General features: G+C 35.4%; 2 protein-coding genes across 3 annotated transcripts in view; one reads left to right on the top strand and one right to left on the bottom strand.

Moving 5' to 3' along the window:
• Positions 1 to 858: 858 nt before the first annotated feature.
• On the bottom strand, positions 859 to 11,489 carry LOC106160432 (solute carrier family 15 member 4). Its single transcript, XM_013537055.3, has 11 exons — positions 11,230 to 11,489; positions 9,252 to 9,650; positions 8,636 to 8,734; positions 8,012 to 8,085; positions 7,500 to 7,639; positions 5,938 to 6,107; positions 5,552 to 5,760; positions 5,127 to 5,319; positions 4,455 to 4,655; positions 3,361 to 3,495; positions 859 to 3,207 (listed from the first exon to the last, which is right to left on the bottom strand). Exons 2-11 carry the CDS (start codon positions 9,508 to 9,510, stop codon positions 2,942 to 2,944), a joined length of 1,746 nt encoding a protein of 581 aa, XP_013392509.1. The 5' UTR covers positions 9,511 to 9,650; positions 11,230 to 11,489; the 3' UTR covers positions 859 to 2,941.
• Positions 11,490 to 11,587: 98 nt separating this feature from the next.
• Positions 11,588 to 15,927, top strand: part of LOC106160412 (2-oxoglutarate dehydrogenase complex component E1-like) — a 15,901-nt gene continuing 11,561 nt past the window's right edge. Inside the window, exons 1-4 of one of the 2 annotated variants that reach the window (XM_013537008.3) lie at positions 11,588 to 11,722; positions 11,848 to 12,338; positions 13,719 to 13,889; positions 15,354 to 15,456. In XM_013537008.3, the coding sequence (XP_013392462.2) occupies positions 12,135 to 12,338; positions 13,719 to 13,889; positions 15,354 to 15,456 (478 nt within the window). In that variant the 5' untranslated portion in view covers positions 11,588 to 11,722; positions 11,848 to 12,134. The remainder of the gene's footprint in view (positions 11,723 to 11,847; positions 12,339 to 13,718; positions 13,890 to 15,353; positions 15,457 to 15,927) is intronic. The other variant, XM_013537006.2, reaches the window with a different exon arrangement.

The following is a 15,927-nucleotide window of genomic DNA, read 5'->3' as shown; positions in this document are numbered from 1 at the left end:
TGCGGCGAAATTGTGACAAAAAAGTCGGCTACACATAATATATCAGGTCGGTAATTATTTGTGATTTCTAGCCGTACATTTGTGATTGCGATCACCGAATAAATGACTCAACCCGCGATTTCATATAATGCTATCATAAGAACTTTTTTGTCCTTTCTTTACTCTCCCATCATTTCAATCTTTCTCCCCGTACTCGAAGTGTCGTTAAATATAAATTTCCATCATTTTGCAGAGCATGCCCTCACTCATTTTACCAATATTACCAGTGGCAGCGGTTACGTATAGTGCTTACCCTCTACCAGGGCCACAGATTGATTTTACACTAGACATTCAGAGAAACACTATGTATGTCTCTGGCTAATTCATGGTACATTTCTCCACTGTCGCGTTGGAGAAAACTGCACATAATTAATCTGCTGCCCTGGTAGAGGGTATACAATGCCCCATAAATATTCCCCAAACCCAATCTGCGACTCTGGAGGTAAATTCGAAATTAACCTCGCTATTAATTAACAGCCGTACATCTAGATACGCTGGTGTTATTTGTATCAAATCCCGTGACAGGTTCCAGACGCTCGGGCTCCTTGACTTCTTTGAACTTGTCACGGTTGCTTTACATGGATGTTTGTCCAGGACTTCTCTGTCAGATGGAACGCTAAAAGAATCTGATTCAGCTGTGTTGAAAGACAAGTACTGTGCTAAGGACGAGTTAAAGTAACTGCAGATTGATACACAAAATCAACCTTTTTGTCTTGGTTTGTTACTACTGACATAAAACCTGTTGGGCGATCATAACAGGAAAGCACAATGACTGACATTTGTTTTGAGAGGAGTCTTCGATTAAAAACAGTACTGCAGTAAAGAAATATATGAATCTTTAATCAAAATTAGCATTACATCGAATTACATGTATATATCAGTGTCCTTATGCTTGTGTAACTGAGTTTGATTAAAGCTCAAAGCCTGTCTATTTAAATGCACCAGGTACATATACATATGGTTTTCAGGATGTTAGCGCCCATGGAAATGATCAAGCAGAGTCATTGTCACGCACCAGTCTCTCTGTTATATCAGAACGTTAATTACACCTGATCAATTAATAAAAACCAAATTCCAAAAATTATACATCTTATATGTGTCTACAGTTTTGATAGGATGTGGATACTATATGATTAGGGTCCAAGATTAGATCTTGGATCCTAGTGTATGATCATTTTAGCAATCCCTGAACCCCTACAACAGCAGGTGTAGCTATGAAGCATTGCACTAAAATATAAGCCCTAAAATTCAGAGCGAGCAAAAAAATAATTAATAAAATAAATAAATATATAAATAAATAAATAAAAAAGGCATAACATAACATATATCATAACACAGATACACTGATGTACACAGTATAATAATTGCATTCCTCTTTAAATTTATATTAAATAAAGCATTATGTTGTGGAAGAGGTATTTCATTAAAATTAAATTAGAAAGGAACTGTTAAAATAAACTGATATTTAAAAATAATTTTTCGAAGAAATTTTAAAATCATTGTAAAAAAATTGATGTATGTTAATCATGTAGACACAAACACATTAACAAGGGATTGGTAACAATGGATTGATAACAAGTTAAAGAGCATTAAAGAGCATTCTGTAATCTATATAAAAAGACACCATAAAAACATTCAATCCTCAAAATATAAATGTTTCTTAAATTAGAATAAAAGTATAAATACACTGTAGAATATGTAAGAATTCCATTTTTACTAGATTGAAATAAAGCCAGTTTGAAGGCTTCAGAGAATATTGATGTCCTTTAGAGAATTAAGTACACAACAAAATAAGAAAATAATATGGCGCAACACATTAAGTTAAAATTCTTTTTGACATTCAACAAAACATTTAACACATATTACATAATACCTGTACTTTTGGTATCACAGACATTAAAATATCATTTGAATGGAATGTGCTGATCAGCAGTTGAAATATGAGTTTAGAATTAGGAAATCTAAAAACATTTGATTAAAATAAGGATAAAAAGTAACTTCTACTTGGTACCTTTGCTTTTTAAATAAATTAAATCACAAAAAGGAAAAAGTAATGGTTTTGACTAATACTCATTAAAGTTTGAATAGTCCATAGCACAATCTCATTATTTAAGTTTTGTAACTCTGACATTAATTGTGCTGGTACGCAAACCCTTCAATTAACTAATTTAAGTTATTATTATAAGTGGAAAAACAAAAAAGTGCATTACCCACTGGTCAATTTTTATGGTGAGTATTTTCTTGCAACAAGTTTATTTGGATTTTCTTGTTTTCAATTAACCCTCCTGAGCGAGAGGGCCGTATCTATATTCCGAGGATCCATTACTCCAAAAATTAAAGAATCCCTCATAAAATATCGACCGCTATACTGAATGTCTGCTGTTCCAAATTTATACCGAATACCCATTATTCAGATGTGCTAATATTCCAAAGACACAGATAGAATGCGTACAGATAGAAAAATGGCACAGGATAAATAAAGAGCAGATAAAGAGCACAACAAATGCAGTTGGTTACATTAATAAGTAATTGCTGCTGTATTCAACAGAAGCAATGCGTGCTTATAATATTTTGGAGCAGTTCATTTTATTCTCAATGGTTCTTCATGTAAGACCCTAAAATAATACAACATAGAAAGGGACAGACAGACACAGCATTACAAATGCATTTGATGCGAGTGTTGCAAATTGCATTTGTTGTGCTCCATGTATATTTTGCTCCATAATGCTGGTGTACACTGCAAGAATCTTTTTGCTGTGTCTTCAGAACATAGGACCCTCAGTCTAATGGGTCCTCTGAATAAAGGGAGGATCCCTAAGCAAGTTGCTGCAATAAACAACAGTTGACAACATTGTGGACAGTTGACAACATTGAAAAAGGCATCAATATCATTAAGAAGAGTCTATACATCTGTGGAATGAGTAGCATGTTTGGAATGGTGTAAATCTGCTTCTTCCTGAAAGTTGTGTTTTACTGGCTCATAATCATCGCCAGGTAACAAGTCATACTTTTTCTGATAATCTCCAAAAGTAGGCATCTCTGTGTCGGCAGGCTTATATCTCCAGGCCAGCACAACAAACACTAATGTATTTAATACCATCAAGCCGGCCAACAACCAGAAAAAATATTCAAGATGTCCTTGGTTGATGTCATTTGGGTACCAGGGATCTGAAATGAGATAATTTTTAAGAAACATTGCATGTACTTGTTCACTGTGGTATTTTGTAAGTTATGGTGATACCTACAAAAACACAATGCTGTATGTGTTTATATTTGTGGGTGTGTGTGTGTGTGAGAGAGAGAGAGAGAGAGAGAACTGACCATCCACAGTAGCTGCATTGACAATGGCAATCAGTGCTGACCCCAAATAGTTCCCCAGACCATTGGTCAGTAGGAACATCCCCATAATAAGACCTTGCAGGACAGCAGGTGCCTGGGAGTAGGCAAACTCCAGCCCTGAAGAACAAAATTGACCAGCAGCATGAGCAAACAAAACTTAAAGAAAGATCAAAAATATTCAGAAGATCCGAGTGCTAACTGGTCCACGGCCTAAATATGGCGGACCTACATGAAAGGAAGACAGCTTAATCCTGTAATCGTCTCTCCGCCTCTTTCGCGCCTCCTCATCCGTCGTGCCTGCAGGGGCACAGTAATTAAATCTTGGCTCAATTTGACCGGCTGAGCGACAACGCGTGGGGAGGTGTGTGAGCAGCAGAGAGACCATAACAGGATTTTAAAGTGGTTTTCCTTTCATGTAGGTCCGCCATATTTAGGCCGTGGACCAGTTAGCACTCATATCTTCTCATTCTGAATGGCCCCTTAGAGTGATGACCATCACTTTCACCCACATCACAGATGTTATTAAATCAGTAGAGAAGCACAGAACAGATCTTTAAGTATAAACTTTCTTTTGGTACTTGCTGGTAATTAAATGAGGTCCGCTGAAGTTATTTGGACTTATGACCAAACAATTCTAAAACATTCAGTCAGAAGAGGAAGAATGATGCTTCATGTACAAACCATTTACTGAATTTATAAGCTTTGAAACAAAACAACATTTAATGTGTTGTTGTAGCTCACAGGTTATTTTTATTTTTAAAGAAAAACACAATGATGTTAAAAAAACAATAACAACCAACATTGCACAGCTCAACTAATGCAATGAAGTGAGAGGTTGATATTTTACAGAAGCTTCAACTTAAATATAGTAGCAATAAACAAGAGATACATCTTAAATTGAAAATAAAATTAATGTTATATTAATAATAAAAATAATCAATATTAATATTAATTCTCTCAAACTGAAACCATTTTTTTTAACTTTTTAAGTAAAAACAATTATAAAATTGAAAAATATGTGAAAATGCTAGCATTCTTTCAACTTAAAAGAAAAACTTCACTTCTCTCATTCTTACCTGATATACTAGCAAACACCTCACTAGCACCAATTAGGGTGAACTGTGGAACTTGCCAGAAGATACTGATACTGGAAGCATTGTACTGTACATTTGATATGGTCTGTACTATTCCCCCATATACCTGTAATTCATCTCTCCTAGCCACCTCTACAAAACCAGCCACTACCACTGACAGGGTGGCTAGCACCATGCCTATACCTGTATAGCAATATGAACTTTATTATTAAGATATTCATTTTTCTAATATTTCATTTAAATTTTGTTATATTTATCTCCTCACATTGCTTTTCCACCTCTCAAATTATCATTTTTGGTAATAATTATACAATTTAGTAATATTAGTAACAGGCCCGTAGCCAGCAATTTCAAATGGGGGGTTCGTTTTTTGAAAAAGTGGACCTTTTACCATAAAACCATCATGTACCTAGATCAAATTTTATCCAAAGTGGACCTTTTCCCAGCAAAGAGGGCGGTTCTTTCGAACCCCCCGAACCCCCCCTGGCTACGGGCCTGAGTAATAATCACGATACTAATAGTGTATTACTTTGACAACACCAGTTTAGGAAATGTATGTAATACACGTAATAAAGAGGAGACTCCAGTGCAATACCCCAACCTGCCATCCAATTAACAACACACACACACACACGCACACTCTTAATTAAGTACCTATTCTAACCAACTGTGATGGGTAAATCTTCACACGGGCCAGCAGAGGATAGACAATACGGTCCATTATAGGAACAAGAATGAGGATGATGGCGACATTGAACAGATTAAGAGATGCAGCAGGGATCTTAAAATCGTCATCGCTGAAGCCTAATTTCATATGGGTCCCTTGCAGTAAGTATGTACTTTGCATCTGTAAAGGGAAATGAAATGAAATACATTCAAAGCCAGTCCAGTTCTAATTACAGTAAATTTATATTGTAAAAAAAGTTCTTAATTCCTATATTCTCAATCCAGTTTCTTTCTTGGGAGGTATATGAATCCTTTCTCTTTTCTCGAATACTTTTGGCTTTTTATCTTGAATACACTCAGATAATATGTATTCTGTTTTCATCTTAGCTGAGATAGTTTGCACAATACCATACCTGGGAATAGATAGTCCAGTACATAATCATAGCAATGAAGATTGGGATTACTCTCCCCAGCATCTTCACTCCCTCCACAGCCTCTGTTGTATAGGACCCACCATTGGAATACTTGGCATAATCCAGGTACGAGTCTAAAACTTCAGGACTGTGGCGTTTTTTCTGAACACCTTCCTTTATGATCGAAACTGTGGTGGCTAGAACACTCTCTATAAAACGAATGTGATGATATGAGTCAGTCCAATTTTATGTCAAAGGTATTTTTTGTCTGAGCAGACAATGAAACAACCAAATCAAACAAAACAAAACAAACCCCATTTAAAAAACTACAAAAGACTCTCAATTATGAATTTTGCCAATCTATGAATTATTATTAAAGCACTCACCACCAGGGTCATGAGCTTTATACTTGTTCTTGGCCACAAAGAAAATGACATTGGCCAGGATCAAGGATACTGCTGGGATCAGATAGCCCCAGAAGAAACTGATCTCCTGTTGTATGTAGGCCACTATAGAGAAGGATACTGCTGAGCCCAGGTTAATGAACCAATAAAACCTGGAAAATAACAAAACTCATCAATGACTACAAAACTCCTGTTCTTTCTTCAACTTTAACTTTAACACAGTCTTATAGCCTGCTTTCAGGTTTTAGAAACTTGATTGGAACAATACCCCCCCCCCCCCCCTCCTTTTTATCAGACCACCTATGGGTCCTTGCAGGGTCCAGCTAAATCCAAGATTTACAAAGCAAAGAGGAGAGACTGCAGTTAAATGTCTGCATCCTGATGATATACCAAAACAATTTGATTAAAAATGGCTTGAAAATATGTAATCCTTATAATAGTCATGTAAATACAGAGAGCAACCTGAGGGCATGCACATCCTACATAATGTGAATATTTTTAACATACATTTTCCATAAATTCTTTGAATCAATAATCATTTCAAATCAACAGAACAATAAAAGAAAATGTGAAGATGTTGGAGAATGGTACGTTGGGGTACTAAAACTACGGTTATACTATTATTCTAAGAGGCCACATTTTATATTGAAATTTAAAAAATTAAGGGTAGGAAATAATTGTTCATTCTTTAAACCATAAACATAATATTGGTAACATGCCGTTATTTGTCTAAGATATGTTGTGCATCTTACAACACAGCTTACATACTGGGGCAGCTTCCTTTGCCATAAAATATAATTGACTGGGAAACTGTTCATTATGTTAAATATACATGCTGAGCAAGACTGGCTGTTATTGTTAGCACTGTATGAATCTTTATTTACCTGACACCACAACAGATTTACCCCTCATTGGCACACGAAATTGGCACAAGAAAAAAAAAACTTTTTTGGGCAAAAGTGTTACTAACACATTTCAAGCATGCTTCAAATGTTAAAACCAGAAAAACGAGGACAAATAAACAGCTGACATTCATACATGGCTTGCAGTAGTACCCCCTCTCGGACTGATGTGAATATACAAGCTATATACACAGGGTCACAATTATTATATAATACACCTGGCAAGAAGATAACCACATGCCACTGATCAAAATATACTCACGTGAGATGACCTATTCTGTATAACAATCAAATGAAAGAAAGGAGAAAGAAAAAAGACAGAAATGATAGAAAAAACAGATATCTACAGTAATATGGATTGAAAACAGATGATGATAAATTAGGAAAATCACATTCAAAAACCCGCTTTTACCCTGACTGATTGAACTCCGTTTCAATTCGTTATCTCATTTACATCCCAAAATATTATTTTTTCTACTCTTCTACCCACACTATTGTAAAACATCCATGGTGTACCTAAATGAAATATAGAAAAAAAGATTAAATAACTAAAAAAACGTTAGAGTGATGTTAATTGAAGACTACTTTCATTATCAAGTTGTAAGAGCAACTGTCAATAACAATGTATCTTTTCAAACATACCAATTGAAGAATGATTGCACTGCATCAGATCCCAGGTCTTCTAACTGCTGAGCACCAAATGGACCTACATTTGCCTTTATACCACCAGTTCCTATGGCAACCAGAAATAGACCAGTGAGGAAAAAACCCTGCATCTCTCCCTGTAAGAAAATTCTAAAATACATCAAAACATATAAAGAATTAGATTCATCCCACTTAAAATCACTGGTAATTATTTTTGAAAAAAATATTACTTTAGCAATAAAATAAAAAAAAGACAACAATGAAGTTAGACACTTACATTTTCTAATATTATTATTCAGATCAAATGAGGAATCGAAAGTAAAATAATTCAAATAATCATATATGTTGCCTTTATATACCTTCAGTGTGTTCAACTGTTTATATACCAAATGCCATATGCCCCCCCCCCCCTTTTACAATAAACACACAAGCCCCACCACTTACAATCTATACTATCTCTTGGTGATCATGACAGCCAATACAGGGCATTGTTAAGATAATTGTCTTACCAATGAGAGCCCTAATTGACTGTTAGAACTAGCTCCTTGGTAATCAAAGGCCACAGCTGGTAGAATGATTGAGCCTATAAGTAAATCATAAAACTTACATGTACTTCACACAGAACTTTACAACAATGTTAATAAATTCACTATAGTTATGTGACATAAGGCATGAGAATGAACGCATTCTAATGCAAAACAAATTATACAGTCTATCATTGTGGATCTAAGATAAAAAATACTATTTTCTCTATTCAATGGTGCTTTTTTCAAAAATATACCATGGGCTTGGTGCATATTTTAGTGTAAGCAAAGGATGCAATTTCTGTCATATTTTTGAAATATTCAGCTAATTCTTACAGAATCTGCCACCTAAGGTCACTTGAGATAAATACATAACCTATCCTGGCATATTTATTAACTGAATAAATCTTCAACTGATAATGTCACAGGTTTAACAAGGCTACAATGATAACATGTTTACTGCAAGATAGAAGATCAGTAAAAATGGGTATAACTTTAGGAGATGACCCGATTGTAGCCATGAGCGCTCAGGGCCTTGAAAAAATTTTTTTAATTAAAAATATTTAAAAAAACAGTTGAAGTAAGTAAATAAAGACATGACATCCTCACCTACTGTATAAATGAGCCCACTACCAAATATTGCATTGAAGCGTCCAGATAAAGAGTCGGCCACCCATCCTCCTATTACCGGAACAAGGTAACATGTGCCTGAAATAAAAAGGCCACTGTAAACTAGGCCCACTTTACTGGGCATAAGGGTAATCTAAGTAAAGATTTTGTCTTAGCCAATTACTGGGGTAGCGCTAACACTTGCCAATTTAGCCAAATGCTAAAATTAACTTAAACTGGCTAAAGAAAAAGGGCTTGATTTGACTTGCTTTAGAATTATAATAATTTTGATAACAAATTGACAAAAAAAGTGGTGATTTGGCTAAGCGCAAAAAAATTGCTAGCGCTACCCCAGAATTAGGTAAAAATATATAGGCCCAGGGCAATCAAATTTTTGTTACAAATCTTCAAAAATAATGATACTAGTAAGTAGTAAATCTTTTTTTAATTTTATGCATATTTACATGTATAATCAGTAATCCAATATGCTATATGCAATCAATATATTGATTCTTACCTGTATCCCAACCATATACATGTCAGATATATGAAAATATTCAAGTCAGTATTTATATATATTGTATGTACAGTATGTCACAAATACCTTTGTTCTCACCTGTAAACAAGTAAGTGATGACTGTTGCCGTAACATTATCATACTTCAGCTGATTCTTCAGAAATATCAACAAGTTAGCATTGATGCTATAGTAAGTCAGCCTCTCACACAGTTCTGTCATCAGAATACAAACTGTCACCAGGCGACGACTGGACTCGGGTTTGACATGAACTTTATAACTGCTGCCGCTGCTGGCTGCATTACTCCCAGTAAGGGGAGTTGTTTCCCCTGGGTGGTCAGTAAGGTTTGAGCTGGACATATTGTTTGATGACTGGGCCAACTGGCCAACTGTCTCTGAAGCCTTGCCTCGATCAGTCCTGGATCAGGAAGCTTTCTTAATCAATGTTTGACAGAGCAGTTTCTTGTTTGAAGTTTCTGTACCTTGTACATGGTCTCCAACTAAAAAACAAAATTCCTGTAAGTCATGCAAATCAACCCACTAACTAGCAAAGTTTTATCTAGTCTGGTTAATGGTTTTGAGAGTCCAAAAGTCAAGCCACGCTTAGTAATAATATTGAAGAGAGATTAGGATTATACTGTTCAAAAATAATTTTACACAGCATTATACCGGTATCTCTAATCACTATTGACTCTAGGTCTTCGTACTTTGTATTTTTTCACTCATCTTATCAGATATTTGATAAGATTTTTCTGACTGATTAATATGAAGAAGCATGCTTTAACAGTATTACTATTTCAGTTTAAACATGTCGATAAGTCATCTGTCACTGACCTTTATTCACTTTTTTCTTTCAAATGATAACAGACATGATGAAAACTATTCAGAATGGTCGGAACTTTGGACCGGCAATAATGAAAAATTTGCCTGACCGAATGGATTTTTGGCCAACCAAAAATCACCCTATTCATATGAGACAGATACAACCAGTATTATTACAGTAGCTTACTTTGATTGTGAATGTGATAGGCTCGAAATGGAAGGGAAAAAACACTTTGGGTATTATATAATTTTATTAGTGAAGTATGTCAGATGATGACTGTAAATTCAAAATTGCATCTCTTAAAAGTCCAATTTTTTACAGGTCCAGATAAACTGACCGATTGGACTGACAGTTTCAGCATGTCTGTGATAATTAAGTTACAAAAAATGCTTTAAAGAAACAAAAAAAGTAATAAACAGATTTTTTTAAGTACAGTAAATAGTAACCTTCTCAAGAAATTTTCTGTTTTCTATACCAATGTGCAGACGGCCAATTATTAATCTCCCCTGAAATAAATGCTTGAATTGCTAGCAATTATCTTTTACACTTGATTATAACCACAGCACTGTTTTTAATAGCCTTCTACATAAATGGTAAAACCTATATTTTACCTTATATTTTTATGACCAGAAATCTTTCTCATCTTCATTAGATGCACTTCTTTAAAATGCTTTAGTATTAACTTAGGCATTGCAAGAACATCTAATCTATGAAAGCCTGTAGCATGCAGGGGCGGACCCAGGATTATTTGAAGGGGGGTCTGCAGATACGAAGCCGATCCTCCACCCCACCCCACCTGACTTAGCGTGGTATTTTTGGTATTTCAGAGGGCAAACGGTGCCATATGATTCAGCTTGTCAAAATTTTAATTTCAGGAGGAGACCAGAAATCGAATCTAAATCCGGTTACAGGCAGTGTCAAACTATGCTTCATTTAGTTTAAATAAATTTTTTTTTTAATTGCCCAGTCATCTTTTATGTAGATTTACTTTTAATCAGAAAAAAAACCACTATGGAAAATACGCACCAAGATTTGCATATTTGAAAATGCTCCTTGTTGATAAATGATATTTAGTGACCCTGCATACATGACACAGGCAGTAGTGGACCATTGGCGTTTTACTGGTATTTATCAAAGCGACCGACAGCTCCGAGTAGACCCAGAAACCGAATGTAAACAAACTTTGTTTTCCATTCTCCCAAATTAACGGCGACACTCACGCATTAAAAAGCCTATAAACAAATTAACTGACTTACTGATATGTAGTGTCAATCCTCTGAAATGACTGTATGAGGCATATTCGTGTCTTTATAATTACTTATGTCTAGAACGTCAAGCACGATTGTTTACAGTCCTCGTGACTAGTCACATGACTAAAACTTGTACGGTTTCCACATTTCATTTCATTCTTGTTCTGCAGTTCATCTATTACTTTTCACATTTAAGTAAATTTTAAAAATAAATAAAAACAACCGAACAAGAAGAAATAATTTGTACTGAAATATATTTATGTGCTTTGTACTTAAATAATACAGCCTTCACAGAAGAGCCCCCAGTATTCCACGAAAAACTCTGTTCCAAGTTCCCACTTTATTTTTCTACCCTACTTCATTTGTAAGGCCGACGTGCATTGGTTATATGTTCAATGATTATCCAATAGAAAGCTAATATCTGTTAGTGATTATGACGTCATAGCACCGGAAGTGAAACTTCAGCTCAGGACAGACAACCTACTGACTAACGTACAAGGTGAATATTATTCAGGAGTGTCTTTAAATCGTTGTAATATCTCTCATAAGTTTAATTTCATAGCAAAAAAGAATCGTACTTAACACCACTATTGTTTAATTTGGTGTTTCTATTTATTATTTCAGCCTAAAAAAACACTGTTGTCGTCTTACCTTCTTGACCTCTGCAGCTGAAGAGTTCTTGCACAGTGGAGTGTTGTGTCACTCTCCAGGATCTGAAGCTGACGAAACTGCCGGTTGGCTGTTAGACACACACACAGCGAAAAACAAGTTACTTAGGCACAAGTGTTAAGCAACAACTGAGAATCGTGGGAGAAGCTATCAAGCTGGCTTACCAAAGCCCAAACCATCTCTTATTACAGACTACACAGCTCACGTTCTCATATGATTTGTTGAGTTAACATCCTACCATCATGTATCGTATAAAGACTTTAGCCGTGTGTGCCCAACCTTGGACAGCCAGAGTGTTGGCAAGTGCAGGCACTCCAGAATGCACAGCAGTAATTTTATCTAAGAGGAATGCAGTAACGAAACATTCATTTCTAAATGGAACCTCCTCAGTTTATGAAGAGGAAATGTATGAGGCATGGAAGAGAGACCCAAATAGTGTCCATAAGGTATTGTTAATGGATGCAAACACATTTTAAATCATACCACACCAGTTATTTTTCTTGGCATCAACTAACATAGCAAGAGTTGAGTTGATATCCGGATACTTTGCCATTTATCCATTTTCAGAAAGAAAAAGAAAGGGGTCGAAATTACTGCTGAGGTCATCTCAGATAGATGGCGTGAGAGCTTTAGTTATTTTAAAAAATTCTGGGACTAATGCTCTTATGTGGATGGAATATGCCATTTATGGAAAAGGTATTGCAACAGCAGCTCATTCTTAGATTTAAGCCGCCATGCAACAGAAGCATTGGAAATGATAAAGTTCTACACAACTTAGACAGATATTATTTGACAGTGAAACTGTGATGTGTGTAAGAAATGAATAGCTAATAACATGCCCATTACCTGTTAATTGGCAATACCCTTGGTGTATATTTATACACTTTTAAATCATAAAGTCTTTTTTTTTTTCTTTTGATAAATTATCATTATCTAAGACATAAATAACAGAACATGCATAAAATAGCTTAAACCACCCGAGACTTGCATTTTAACCATAAATATCCCATACCAGTGAAGTAGTCTTACTGATTTTGACAGATTTAACCGCAGGCCTGGCACGTGTGGACGGCCGGGAGATCTTTAGAGGATTACTTTTATATGGGTTGGCCATATTTTGACATGGAGGAAATATTAAGTCATGATTAAGTATTCTACTTCCTGAGGCAGTCATGAAATGCATGTCAACATTAGAGATAGCTATAATTTAAACAGTGGCCACTGTTAGGAAAAGTGGGAATTGTCCAGGGGGGAATTGTCGTAGAATCATCTTAATCACATTATCATGTTACTAAACCTCAGGGCATATCAGTGTCAAAAAGATCTGACAAGATAAAAATGGCCTCAGTTATGACACATCAAATATTGAAATTTGCAGTGCATAATTTTGAAATTGTGGCAGCATTGTAATGCCATGTGAAAAAAATAATATGGAGGTTCATAGTAACAACTTTTTTCTTATCTGCCACTTTAGAAATCAACTCTTACCTAAGATAACCTTTTCACTCCTTTTGACCAATATATTTTCAAAAGTCTTAAAAAAAGAAGAGAAAATCATTATTGGGAATGTGTACTAGTATTTATTTTTTCACATAGCATTTAAATACTGCAGTATGAAACAAACTAAATCCTATAATTAACATTTTTCTAACAATTTTCTTATTTTATACTGCTTAATAATTCCACTTGATTGCTATCTATTTTGTATATTTAATAATATTGCAGTCCTGAGATGCAAAGACTTTGCCAACAATTCCCCATGTACCATTAGTGTCTTGCTGATATGTTGTTCCTGGCTTATTCAAGATTGTCATGTGACATTTCAGTCGTGGGATGCGTACTTCTCCAATGATTTCATATACCAGCCACCCCCGTCCATAAGCAGCTCCTTAAGTGTTCCCACGTCAACGGCGACAGCAGCCCCTACCTCCAGGGCTGAAACAGAACTTGATATCATACAACACCAAAATATTCAAAGGTTGATCAGAGCCTACCAGGTAAATAAATGACTATTGTTGTTGTCATTAGTATTGTTATTGTTTGCGAAGAATGGCTGTTATTTTCAATGTATATATTATAAATGGTATCTGTTGTGAACTAAAAGTAATGAATCATGTATATATTTGTGGGCCTAGGCCACAGTTTTAAATTATTGTGTCTTCTTATATCATTTTATTGTATAACGTTGTGGATCAACTTGTTCTGAATCTGCCCTATGAAATGTCTTTTCTTTTCAATATTTGTCCTCCTATCCATATCTATTCTCTGCCAAGTTAACATGAAGTACTGGCGTTGGTTTTTTTAAGCTCTATTTCAGTGTAAGCTAAATAAATGTACATATCATACATTTGGATGGAAACTAGGTCAGATAAAAGACAGCTCGGACAGGTGGTCGTAACCTTTTGCCATACATACCACGGGAAATGACCACAACGTTGGAGATCATACTTATTTAGCATACTTATCTTTTGTGTAAATATACAATATGGGAAAAGGTACAGTGCTCACTCTGTGTGTGTGTGTGTGTGTGTGTGTGTGTGTGTGTGTGTGTGTGTGTGTGTGTGTGTGTGTCATTTTGTGGTTCCCGCTTTGTAATATTACTCTAATGCAGTTCAATTTTCAGCTCTTTCCAGACAAAAATGTGAATCAACTGTTTATCGTTCCTGATGCTATTGCAGATACTTGCAGACCTGGGCCCCGTATCTCGTAAGCTTCGCTATGTTGCGCACGTGCGCAAGCGTCTCGATTCCATTACTTGTCCCATATTATAAACTGTAGCCTCTTTTTGATATATTATCGCAATACACGATGCTTTCGAGATACGGGGCCCTGGTTTAATTACACCATTATTCAAGTAAAACCTTTCTAGATAGACATCACAGTGGTCTACATCATCTGTTTACTTTGTAATATGCCCCTTTCAATTTCATGGCTTTTCCTGAATTGACATATTGTCTGCATTGTCAACTTAATCATGTGTTTGTGTGTCTTATGCTTAATATAAATATAAAGTGAATTACAAGAACACATCTGGCCTGTAGGGGCCTCACAGTATTCCAGATAATTACAAGTTGTGAAGTCATCGGGGTGTAATTTTGATATTTAGATTTATTACAAACTTTATCTGCATTTGCTTTTTTTTTTCTGTATTTTTGTATACAGAGACGAGGAAAATTGTAAGATTTTTATTTGTTACATGTTTTTACTTCTACCCTGGTAGAACATCAGAATGTTGTTTCACTATTTGTTTTTCATTTTCAAATCAACTTCATATGGTCTTGTCTCTCTTGGTGTTTTTCCTCTTTCTGTACATGCAACACCTCTCTTCTAAAGCCTGTTCATTCAATATGTAAACGCAACTATTTTCTGAAGTAACAAAAAACGATTGCAAGCTTTGTCTCTATCCCTTTCCATCACAGAGAATAATCTCCACTAATGTTCTACTAATCTCCAATCCCTAGGTCCATGGGCATAACATTGCAGATTTGGATCCTCTGGGAATTCTGGCTGCTGACCTTGATTTCAGTATTCCTGAAGGCTTGATTCTGGAAAATTATGGGTTTGGTAGGTTCTTGGGGAGGGAGATATTTGCTCTGAAAACTTGTTCTAGGTATTGATTTTCCAAGAGAGGAATAGGTGAAGCTGTGTTCACACATAGGGCTGTTTAAGACCTGACCGAAATATGTCATTTGATATGCCATCAGACATACGCACATTTTGAGTTTAAAAATTGTTATCTCTCTGTAATCCAGGCCAGTGCGCAGAGAAATTTCTATAAAATCTTTATTGATGTGACTTCAAATTATATAGTTGATATTTAGCCTGAAACAATGCTATTTGTGAATGCAGCCATGTTTAGCATCATCTTGGCAAAAATGGAATTGTCTCATTTGCACATAAATTGCTGTTGATCTTGGTACAGAATTTGCCTAGAAAGGCAAGGAACTCTCATGGATATTTATCTGGAACAATATTGCAAAAGACATCAGTGTTCCATTTTGTGTTATTGAGAACTTCATATTTTCATTTCAGTGT

The sequence above is a fragment of the Lingula anatina genome, chromosome 2 (assembly GCF_051362555.1).
Source record: "Lingula anatina isolate TDL-2025a chromosome 2, LinAna3.0, whole genome shotgun sequence".
Lineage (NCBI taxonomy): Eukaryota > Metazoa > Brachiopoda > Lingulata > Lingulida > Lingulidae > Lingula > Lingula anatina.
This window is presented reverse-complemented; position numbering and strand designations above follow the sequence as displayed.